The sequence below is a fragment of the Saccopteryx leptura genome, chromosome X (genome assembly GCF_036850995.1).
Source record: "Saccopteryx leptura isolate mSacLep1 chromosome X, mSacLep1_pri_phased_curated, whole genome shotgun sequence".
NCBI lineage: Eukaryota > Metazoa > Chordata > Mammalia > Chiroptera > Emballonuridae > Saccopteryx > Saccopteryx leptura.
The window spans coordinates 81052505-81064203 of record NC_089516.1 but is presented as its reverse complement, the minus strand read 5'-3'; the positions used below and the strand labels follow the sequence as shown (position 1 = coordinate 81064203).

General features: G+C 42.5%; 2 protein-coding genes across 2 annotated transcripts in view; one reads left to right on the top strand and one right to left on the bottom strand.

Annotated features, from left to right (window-relative positions):
* Positions 1 to 11699, top strand: part of TCEAL9 (transcription elongation factor A like 9) — a 303391-nt gene that overhangs the window by 246913 nt on the left and 44779 nt on the right. The gene's annotated exons all lie outside the window — the stretch shown is intronic.
* Positions 10004 to 11541, bottom strand: LOC136385905 (protein BEX1-like). The gene is made up of 3 exons (XM_066357243.1): positions 11388 to 11541; positions 10979 to 11052; positions 10004 to 10629 (listed from the first exon to the last, which is right to left on the bottom strand). Exon 3 carries the CDS (start codon positions 10622 to 10624, stop codon positions 10238 to 10240), a length of 387 nt encoding a protein of 128 aa, XP_066213340.1. The 5' UTR covers positions 10625 to 10629; positions 10979 to 11052; positions 11388 to 11541; the 3' UTR covers positions 10004 to 10237.

The following is an 11699-nucleotide window of genomic DNA, read 5'->3' as shown; positions in this document are numbered from 1 at the left end:
ACCTACTTGCTCTTTAACCATATGCACAGTGCCAGGTGGAAACTTCCCTGATCCTGCCTACTAAGTGACTAAAGAGATGCAGCCTGCTGGGTTTCTCAACCTCAGTGTCCTCACGTCCAAGGCACCTAGAAAGAGTCTACTTGTGCTGCAAAGTTGATGCCTACCAGTCCATATGTCTAAGGAACTCTGACATGTAGACTATACTGATTGACTTAAACCAGGTGCTCCCTGCTGAGAAAATCTGTGCACCACCTGAAATGGTATGCAAGTATGTACACTTATGAAAAAGAGGATCTGTACTTAGGAACCTGAGAAACCCTGGTATATGAGCAGTTGACATTATAAATAATCAGAAGCCATGAGGTAGAGAAAGGACAAAGAAGAGAAGGAGAAGATGCTACTTGGGAATGAGACAAAAAGTGGAAGACACAAATAACAGCTCAGACATGTTAAAGGGAGAGCACTTACTCCTTGGGTTCAGGCATTCTTTTATTTACTGTATTTATTTATTTATTTATTTTTAGCTGTGACACCTTAGTTGTTCATTGATTGCTTTCTCATCCATACCTTGACCTGGGGGGAGGGGGACTCCACCCAAGCTAGTGATCCTTTGTTCAAGCCAGTGACCTTGGGCTCAAGCCAGCGACAATGGGGCCATGTCTATGATCCCTCGCTCACCAACCTGTGCTCAAGCTGGCGACCTTGAGGTTTAGAACCTGTGTCCTCAGCATCCCAGGTTGATGCTCTATTTACTGCGCCACCACCTGGTCAGGCAGGTTCAGACATTCTTAATTAGAGACACCTACGAATCCCCTGGAGTTATGTTCAAAATGATGTGTGTGTGTGTGTGTGTGTGTGTGTGTGTGTGTGTGTGTCACAAGAGGGATAGAATATGTATGTTTTTTACTAGGTGTGTACATAGTGCTAGGGTAAGGTCTATTGTTTACATTAGATGCTCAAAGGGATATGTAATATTAAAAAAAAACAAAAACACGAAGATGCTTGACCAGGTGGTGGCACAGGGAATAGAGTGACCTGGGACACTGAGGACTCAGGTTCAAAACCTCGAGGTTGCTGTCTTGAGCACGGGGTCACTGGCTTGAACATGAGATCATAGACATGACCCCATTGTCACTGGCTTGAACCCAAAGGTCACTGGCTTAAAGCCCAAAGTCGCTGGCTTGAGCAAGGGGTCACTGGCTCAGCTGGAGCCCCCTTGTCAATGCACGTATGAGGAAGCAGTCAATGAACAACTCAAGTGACTCAACTATAAGTTGATGCTTCTCATCTTTCTCCCTTCCTGTCTGTCTGTCCTTCTCTCTATCTCTCTCTTACACAAAAACAAAGAACCAAACAAATGAAAAAACATGAAGCCCAAATGGCCTAGAAAATATACTTAAAATTATTTTTTCAGTTTACATTCAGTATTATTCTGTATTAGTTTCAGATGTACAGCATAGAGGTTAGACATAGTGTACTTTACAGTGTGGTCCTCTGATGTTTCAAGTATACCCAACTGGCTCCATACATAGTTATTATGATATTATTGACTATATTCCCTATGCTGTACCTTCTATCTCTGTGACTATCCTGTAACTACCAATTTGTACTTCTTAATCCCTTCACCTTTTTCACCAGCCCCCCAACTTCCTTCTTCCCCTCCTAACCTCTAGCAATCACTAGATTTCATCTCTATTACTGTTATTTTAAGAATATTATAAAACTGAACTTACCATTTGAGTTTTTTGATGGCATAATTTCTTTGAGAGCCATCCAATTGTTACACACATCAATAGGTCTTTTTTTTTAATCACTGAGTATTATTTTACGATATGGATGTACCATCACAAGTTGTTTAATCTTTAGCTGTTGAAGAACATTTTATTTTTTTCACCTTTTGATTACTACAAATAAGCTGGTTTTGAACATTTGTGTACAGGTTTGACTATATTCTGAAAACTTTAATTATTATATGATGATTGATCCTATTTGATTTCTTTTTAGAGTATGTGGACAGATATTTTTAATGAGATGCAAAGACAACTTTGACAGGTCCAATACTTTAAAAATTATTGTAATCACATACACATAACTATGGTTTAAGATCACCAACAAAATTTCTCTAAAATATTTTCCTTTAAAAAATTACACAAGTAAAAATTTGTTTTAGAACAATAAAAATAGGAAAAAGAAAGATTTAAAAAATTACTCAAAACTCTACAAACCAAAGGTAATCACTGTTGAAATTTTAGTTCATACCTTTCCAGATTTTATTTTATAAATATATGTATCTTTTTCTTTCACAAGCATAGGCTTTTCTTCATTTAAAACTGTGATCTGGCCCTGGCCGGTTGGCTCAGCGGTAGAGCGTCGGCCTGGCGTGCGGGGGACCCGGGTTCGATTCCCGGCCAGGGCACATAAGAGAAGCGCCCATTTGCTTCTCCACCCCCCCCTTCCTTCCTCTCTGTCTCTCTCTTCCCCTCCCGCAGCCAAGGCTCCATTGGAGCAAAGATGGCCTGGGAGCTGGGGATGGCTCCTTGGCCTCTGCCCCAGGTGCTAGAGTGGCTCTGGTCGCGACAGAGCGAAGCCCTGGAGGGGCAGAGCATCACCCCCTGGTGGGCAGAGCGTCGCCCCCTGGTGGGCGTGCCGGGTGGATCCCGGTCGGGCGCATGAGGGAGTCTGTCTGACTGTCTCTCCCCGTTTCCAGCTTCAGAAAAATACAAAAAAAAAACAAAAAAACAAAAAAAAAAACCCTGTGATCATAGAGACCTTTTATACCTTACAGAATTTTTAAAAATAAAGTTTAAAGGAGATTTTGTAACAATATTAAAAGGATACTTCCTGCTGTGACCAAGGTTGAATCTTCATAAACAACCATGTGTAGGATTATTACTTTTATCAATTGAATTTATTGGGATAACATTGGTTTGCAAAACCGTACAGGTTTCAAAGTGCACAGCACAGTAAAACACCACCTGTACACCATATCCTGTACCCTCCACCCCAAACAAAATCTCTTCCCATCCCCATTCCCACCCCTCTTTGTTCACCTCCACCTAGCTTTAACTCTTTCCGTCTAGCTATCTCTGCACTGTCTGTGTCTATGTGATTATATATATATATATTCTAACCCCTTTACCTTCTTTCATCCAGTCTCCTCGCCCTGCCACTATTTTTGAACAGGCAGTTCCCCTGTTGGGTTGTAGCATGAGCACTAGGAGTGTCTATGCATGTTTAGCTTCACCCTGGGTCCTGCAGACGTCCCTGGTAAAAACACGGGCTGGGTCACATGGCATCATGATGTATGTATGGCATAGAAGTGCAGTTCCCTTGTTGGCACTACGGACAATTTCTTGGTGAAAGTAAGGCATTAACTGTCACAGTCCCTTTTGCCTCTAAAAGGGGTATAAGATCAGCTCTCCATTGGGCCATTTCTACCAAGGAGGATGTTAGAAGAGGGCTGACTCCGGCTAGTCACATGGTGGCTCAACTTTATTTTTGGCCCGACCCACACCGAGGGAGAAGGGAAATGCTGGTTGCCAACTAGTTTCACCTTCCACCCCCCTTTAATGACTTCTTGATGCCAGGTACAGCTTCAACTCCCTACTAGATCCTGCTAAACCGAAGAGGAGATAGAATCTAGTGGTTTCCGGCCTTGCCTTGTATAGATAGCTTTGTTAAATCTCATTACTGTTGTGGCCCTGGCCGGTTGGCTCAGTGGTAGAGTGTCGGCCTGGCGTGCAGGGGTCCCGGGTTCGATTCCCGGCCAGGGCACACAGGAGAAGCGCCCATCTGCTTCTCCACCCCTCCCCCTCTCCTTCCTCTCTGTCTCTCTCTTCCCCTCCCGCAGCGAGGCTCCATTGGAGCAAAGATGGCCCGGGCGTTGGGGATGGCTCCTTGGCCTCTGCCCCAGGTGCTAGAGTGGCTCTGGTCGCGACAGAGCGATCCCCCCGGAGGGGCAAAGCATCGCCCCCTGGTGGGCAGAGCATCGCCCCTGGTGGGCGTGCCGGGTGGATCCCGGTCAGGCGCCTGCGGGAGTCTGGCTGACTGTCTCTCCCCGTTTCCAGCTTCGGAAAAATACAAAAAAAAAAAAATCTCATTACTGTTGTGTAGGAGTAGAAGTTCAGCTTGCCCCAGAACAGTGTGACACTGCCGGCATCATCAGCAGGGCAGAGATAAAATAGCTTATTTTCAATCTTACTACGTGACTCTGATTCTCCAGCCCAGATACTGTTGTAGGGAGCTAATCTTTTTCTGCCCAAATTATGCAGTGACGAGTGAAATGAAGTGGAAGATCAGCTCCAATTGCTCCCATCACCCTGAACTGCAGGATTAAGGAAGAGTCCGTTTTTCTTTGGCATTTTTCTAGAGTATGGTAGTTATTGACAAAAATGTTTTCTTTTTAAATGAGTACTTTTTTAATTATTATTTTAACAAACTTCTTTTTATTCTTCATTGAAATGAATCTATGATTCTTCTATTTTATGTTAATGTGATGAATTCCAATGATTTTCAAATATCAACCCTATCTTAAATCCTTGAAATAAACTTTACTTGGTTATGGTGTACTGTATTTGTATGTGTGTGTCTGACAGAGACAGAGAGAGAGAAAGACAGAGAGAGAGAGGGACAGACAGGAAAGGAGAGGGATGATAAGCATCAATTCTTCGTTGTGGCACCTTAATTGTTCATTGATTGCTTTCTCATATGTGCTTTGGTGGGGGGGGGGGAGTACAGCAAAAAGAGTGCCCCTGCTCAAGCCAGCGACCTTGGGCTTCAAGCCAACGACCTTTGGATTCAAGCCAGTGACCATGGGATCATGTCTATGATCCTATGCTCAAGCCAGCAATCCTGTGGTCAAGCTGGTGAGCCCAGGCTCAAGGCAACAACCTTGGGGTTTTGAACCTGGGTCCTCTGAGTCCCATTCTGATGATCTATCCACTGCACCTGGTCAGGCTGATTATGAGGTATTGTATTTTTTTACAATAAGGTTTTATTTTAAAAATTTGCATATATATTCATGACAGATATTGGTATGTAGTTTGTTTTGTTTTGTTTTGGTTTTTTGTAACATAATTATCTGGTTAGTTATTTAGGTAATTATAGCCTTGCAGGGTGCTTTGAGAAGCATTTCCTCCTCTTAATTTTCTGGGAGATTTTGAGTAAAGTTGGTGTTTTAAGTAAAATGAAATGTTTTGTAGAACTACTAGCCAAGCCATCTTAATTTGAAGAAAGTGCTTTAAAGAAAATTTCCATTTATTTAAGCTATCAGACTTTATACTATTTTAGTCTAAATGTTTAGTGTTATAAATTTCCCCAGAGGACAAATACACAATGACAAAAAATGATTAGGTTTTGGGTGATGAGCACACAGTGCAATGAACAGTTCAAGTTCAAATGCTATAGAGATATTCACCTGAAACTTATGTACTATTATTGATCAATGTCATCTCATCAAATTTAATTTCTAAATTTAAAAAATTTTCCCCTTGAGTACTTCTTTTGACACATTCCACAAATTATCAAATGTTGAGCTTTCATTTTTACTCAGTTCAAAGTAGCTAATAATTTTCCTTTTGACTTCTTCTTTGAGTTAGTTATTCATGTTATTTGATGTTAATTTAAATACTTAGGGATTGTCCAAAGATCGTTTTGTTTTAGTTTCTCATTTAATTCTGTTTTGTTCAGAGAACATACATTTTATATAAATCCTATAAACACTCTTGAGACTTCTTTTATGACACTGAATATAGACTATTTTGGTTAATGTTCTATATACATATGAAACATATTCATTCTACTGTTGCTGATGGCAAGTTCTACAATTGTCAGCTAGGTAAGTTGGTTCATAGTGTTTAAGTCTTATATAGATCTACTGATTTCCTGTCTACTTACTTGTTCTACTTTTTTTAAGAAAAGGTGTTGAAATCTCTGACTGTAATTATGAACTTTCTGTCCTGGCAGTTTTATCAGTTTTGTTCCATCTATTTTGAAGCCCTTTGTAATATGTGAAAGTTTAGGATTATGTCCTCTCAACACTTAAAATTGTGTAGTGACCAAAAAAAATTGTGCAGTGACTTTCTATGACCATAATATCCCTGATATTATTCTTTGCTGATAGTTACTTAAACTTTGTTTTGATTGGTGTTAAGATTGTCTACCTTTTTCCACTCTTGTTCTTGTAATTATTTGTATCTTTAAATTTAAAATAAGGTTCTTATAAGCAGCATATATTTGTGTCTTCCTTTTCTTTTGTTTTCTTTTTTTTTACAGAGACAGAGAAAGAGTAAGAGAGAGGAATAGACAGGGACAGACAGACAGGAACAGAGAGATGAGAAGCATCAATCATTAGTTTTTCGTTGCGCATTGTGACACCTTAGTTGTTCATTGATTTCTTTCTCATATGTGCCTTGACCGTGGGCCTTCAGCAGACCGAGTAACCCCTTGCTTGAGCCAGCGACCTTGGTTCCAAGCTGGTGAGCTTTTGCTCAAACCAGATGAGCCCACGCTCAAGCTGGTGACCTCGGGGTCTCAAACCTGGATCCTCTGCATCCCAGTCCAACGCTCTATCCACTGTGCCACCGCCTGGTCAGGCGTGTCTTCTTTTTCTAAGCAATATGATCATCTCTGCTTTAACTGAGGGGTTTAGACCTTTTACATGACTATGATTATCAATAGTAATATATTTGGGTTTAACTCAACAATCTTGCTACTTGTTTCCATTTGTCCCATCTGTTCTTGGTTCTCTTTTTTATCTAACACTTTTTGGATTGAAAATATTGAAAATTCCATTTTATCTCTTATATTAGCTTATTAGCTATGATATTTTTCATGGTTATTTTGAGGTTTATAATATACATTTTTAACATTCCAAAATCTTCCTTCAAGCAGTATTAATGTATAAAATAAGAACTTTAAAATTGTGTGCTTTCCATTCTCCCTCTCCTGGCCTTTGAGCTAATATTGACATGCATTTTACTTCCACATATATTATAAATCCTACAATACACAGTAATCTGGGGAAAATCACAAAGCTCATATTATTTGTTTCCCATTTCTCAGCTAACTTTGTCTTCCACTATCTAATATTCAATAACTGAAAACTGTTATTTCATACAGTTTGTCCAGGTTTTAGTTGTTTAAATTAGGAAATCAGTCCCTGTTACTCCATTTTTATTTGAAACATATATATGGTTTGATGTTTTAAATGATGGTTAATCATGAAGGCTTTATTTCACTTCTAACCAAAGAGCATTGCCTATTTTCTCTGGCCTTCCTAGAAGAGTCCAGTGTTTGAGTACAATCCCTGCTCTGCCTCTGACTAGAAAGTTCTAACTGCACTGCTTTCTTTGGTCACAAGGTGGCGCTTAGGTTTATTTTCTGAATATCCTTCAATGGTCTGGAATTTTTTCAGGGAAAAAACCCCAACAACCTAGTAATTTTTTTTATTCAAAATTTATGAGATGTTATTTGCATTATTAACTAAATTTTTTTAGAAATAAATAGGATTCAAATATATATATATACCTGTACTTGTTTCGTTTTTCATTCAACAAATAGCCTTTTTAGACATTTATAAGAAAAATTTGTCCCTTTTGAGAAGAGTGATTACTGTGAGAGAAAAAGGTGTCTCACCATACACCATATAGCAGTGATAATAATAGGCAAATGCAACCAGAACTTTAGATATGGCTGTTCGTTCTAGGGAACCTCATGCCCTGGTCTCCTACTGCCTTTTGCTCACTTTCTGATGGTTGTTTGTTGCCTGAGCATTTTACACGGAGCTTAACAATTCACATATTATAGTCTCTCATATCCCCCTTTGGATCCAAACATTCTGTTAAGAACCAAGGGAAACTGGTTAGCAGAGGACTCTCTCTCCAAAAACTAGACTCTTAAACCCACTTTCCTCTGAGGCTGACAGTGCAACTTGGACTTGCTTACACACAAAAGAAATGTACATCTTTCTGGGCATATGCATACCTAACCTTCTATTATATGCCATGGGGTCACACATGAACTTCTAGTTTATCTTTACAAAGAAACGGTTGAATATTAGGCCAATGAAGACAGAATGCTTGTTAGAAGTTCGTGCGAATATTGGCAAGCAAGAGTAAAAAAGTCTGGTAGGGCCAAGCTTCTCTGCTCACTAATTTTATTTTCAACTCCAGCTTTCTCTTTATAAACTTCTGTCTTGCATGAATATGCCTTTCTCAAGTACCTGGAAAAGGACTTTGGAGTTACTTAAGTATCTTATTCATGTCTAAGGTTTGCTGTTACATGATGTTTTGACCCGTGTTACTGTGATGATACATTCTAGAGTAGGGTCTGGGAAATTTATTTTGTTGTGGCCAGGTAATAAATATGTAAGCTCTGAAGGCAGGCTGTACTGTCTCTTTGACAATTCACCTCTGCCACTGCAGTGCATAACCAGCCATATACAAATATGTAAATTAACAAGTATGGCTATATTCTAATAAAACCTTATTTAATGGACACTAAATTTTGAATTCCAAAGTTTTCTATGTCACAAAGTAGTCTTAATTTTTTTCAACCCTTAAAAAATGTAGAATTTATTCTTAGCTCATTAGCAAAAAAAAAAAAAAAAAAAGCAGTAGGCCAGATTTGGCTTATGGGTTTTGGCTGCCAACTTCTGTCCTAGAATCCTAACTTCTAAGTTTATTTCCACAAAAGACAGACTTCATACATAAAATTTTTTCACCCACTTAGCACACTCCAAGGCCCAAAGTTCTATTGGGACACCTAAACCCAATAGTTCTCCATTGGACTTCTCATAAACATCTCTACATCTGGATATCCACTGATTTCACCGACATCCAGTTGAATATAAGGTAATTCTTTATATTCACAGGTTTTAAGGTACTGGTGTGAGAACTGCCTCAGACTGAAAGTGAGATGTGTTATCTCACACATCTTGTAAAGTTTAATGAACTAAGTAAGGAGGTTTCTTAGGAAAGAACTACATCTAAGGAAAGGGAACCAGACCAACAAGGTCTTTCCAGGATGTTAAACAGGGAGAGGGATTTCTCCACTTTTATAGAATAGCATGAAGATTCAATTTATTGGGAATTCCAAATAAAACAGTGGGACTCTCACCTTGAGACTTCTTAAATGTTTATCAATACTCAAGAGAATGAGAATGGTACAAAGAAGAAAAATGAAGGTATCTACCCCTTACATCAGGGGTCCCCAAACTACAGCCCGTGGGCCGCATGCGGCCCCCTGAGGCCATTTATCCGGCCCCTGCCGCACTTCCACTTCCGGAAGGGGCACCTCTTTCATTGGTGGTGAGAGGAGCATAGTTCCCATTGAAATACGGGTCAGTTTGTTGATTTAAATTTACTTGTTCTTTATTTTAAATATTGTATTTGTTCCCGTTTTGTTTTTTTACTTTAAAATAAGATATGTGCATTGTGCATAGGGATTTGTTCATAGTTTTTTTTATAGTCAGGCCCTCCAAATGTCTGAGGGACAGCAAACTGGCCCCCTGTGTGAAAAGTTTGGGGACCCCTGCCTTACATTGTTTGAGTATAGGATGCACGTGGCTTTAATTAGTTCCCCAAATAGCTGAATGGATTATATAAAGGGCTGGGTTATGTACATCTCAGTGGGAACAAGAGCTTGCAAAAAACTCGCAAACTTACTGCCTTAACAAGTACACGAAGTAGCTTTGGAAGGTGACCACTGTCTTCATCTTGATAAATATAATAATCTTTAAAAAGATGTGTCTTATTATTAGAGATCCAGAGGTAAGCTAAAACTGAGACTCTGACACCAATGTTTAATAGAGACCGTTTTTATCATGTGGTCAAGGTCTTATATTTGGTAATGTGTTTGATTTTTAAAAAATGAGAAAACAGGTAAGAAAATAGAAATTATTCATAATTCTATCATGAAGAGATGAACACTAACTTTTTACTTCATGTATTCTTTGACTGCATATTCATATATGATATACAAGATCCGAAGTAAAAAATAAAAATGCTTTTTTAAACTGCTTTATTTACTTCACAATAGTAATGAGCATCTTTCCATGCAATAGGTCAACTTCCCTGCTGACAGAAACTTACACAATGGGTCAAAACACAACATTCAGTTAGAAGCTGGTAATAGGAAACCCACAGGATACACCAACAAAACTTTACAATGTACATTACAAACATGTAAGTTTAGGAAGCAGGTGTGTCTCCCTACTTTTCAGGGAAAACGTCAGGATTCAAGGCATAAGGCAAAACTCATCATGATGGCCATGGTGGGGGGGGTCAGTGCTAACGGCCCGCAGACTGTGACTCAACTGCTTCCCCCTCAGCTTCTCCATCAGCTGTCTCATCTCCTCCCCAACCCTTTCCATGTTCTCGGGTCTCATCCTGGCCTGGGGCTCTCCCAGCCGCTGACCCCCGTCCCATCTGTACTGCAGGATGGGCTGCCTAACACGGAACCGCCTACGGTTCCCCCTGGGCTCACAATGTTCACCAGCGACCACAGGGAGGCCCAGCGGCCCTCCTGTATTAGCAGCCTGCTCCTTCTCGTCCTTTCCTTCATTTTCCTGCTTGGCATTTTCCATGTTGAGATTTTTTACCGCTTGTTCCTCTTTGGACGCCATTGCTCCTAGGAGACAAGAGACAGGAGAGACTATTTTATTGGTGGACTGATCAGCACCGAGGACAGAGGCCCTACTATGCATCTTACAAGATTGAAAGCACTGGATTTCAAAGCATTTTTCCCACCTGAGAGGCTCCCGACGCCCTCTAGGGGCCCCCAGTCCCAGATCTCCCCCCTCCCTCTGACTCCCCTCCCTCCCTCGCCCCAAACCCACCATTTTCCCTGCGATCCAAGCCCAGGCCTCTGCAGCCACCAAAATGGAGGACGGCGTGGGGGGTGGGGTAAAGATTTGGGGTCTCGGAGCTCTCCATTCGATCTCCACCCCTGCACTCCCACCAGTGTCCCGCGCACCCACCTGGGCCTATCCTTGTCGGCTGCTCTCCGCTGTCGTCGCGAGCACGCGCCGCCGCCACACTTGGGCCCGCAGACCTGCAGGGGGGGAGCGGGGCCGCTGCAGCCCGGCGCCTGGCGCCCGCCGCCCCGCCCTCCCGCACGGCCGCCCCCTCCCCGCCGTGAGCACCGCGTCCAGCACCGAGAGGGACGGGGGCGGGGCGGGGGCCGAGAGGCAGGTGTTTCCGAGGGGTGGCCGCCTGGGGACCCCCCCGCCCGCCCCGGGGAACGCTCTGCACTTCCCCAGACACGCGCGGGGCTGCCCTGGGGCGTGGGGGCGGCGGTCCGTGCGCGGCTTCGCGACCCCCGGGAAGGCTCCGCCGGCCAGGACCACGGTCCACACCCGGCCCAGGGAGCCGCCCCGGGTCCCTTACCTGCTCCGCCTCCGCCTCTTGGGGATCCCCTGCCCGCGCCCTTAGGACCACCGGGAGCAGAAAGCGACAAAAGAAAGCGACCAAGCCACCGCTGGGTTTGGCTCCAGCGACGCGCGCGCCACTTAAAGTAGCCTGGTCACGTGAGGCTTTCGTCACAGCCAACGGAGACGCCTCCGTCCCGCCCCCCTCCTGCTTCAGGGTCACGCAGAGCCCTGCGGCCCTCACACCAGCCCTACCCCCACTCCTGTTTCCTTTCAATAACGTCAGCGCAGACCCCGTCGTCGTTCCCTCTTTGTGCATTCCTGGGTCTTT

Excerpts from the sequence above, each read along its gene's own strand:
- LOC136385905 (XM_066357243.1), bottom strand. The coding sequence starts at position 10,624 with ATGGCGTCCAAAGAGGAACAAGCGGTAAAAAATCTCAACATGGAAAAT.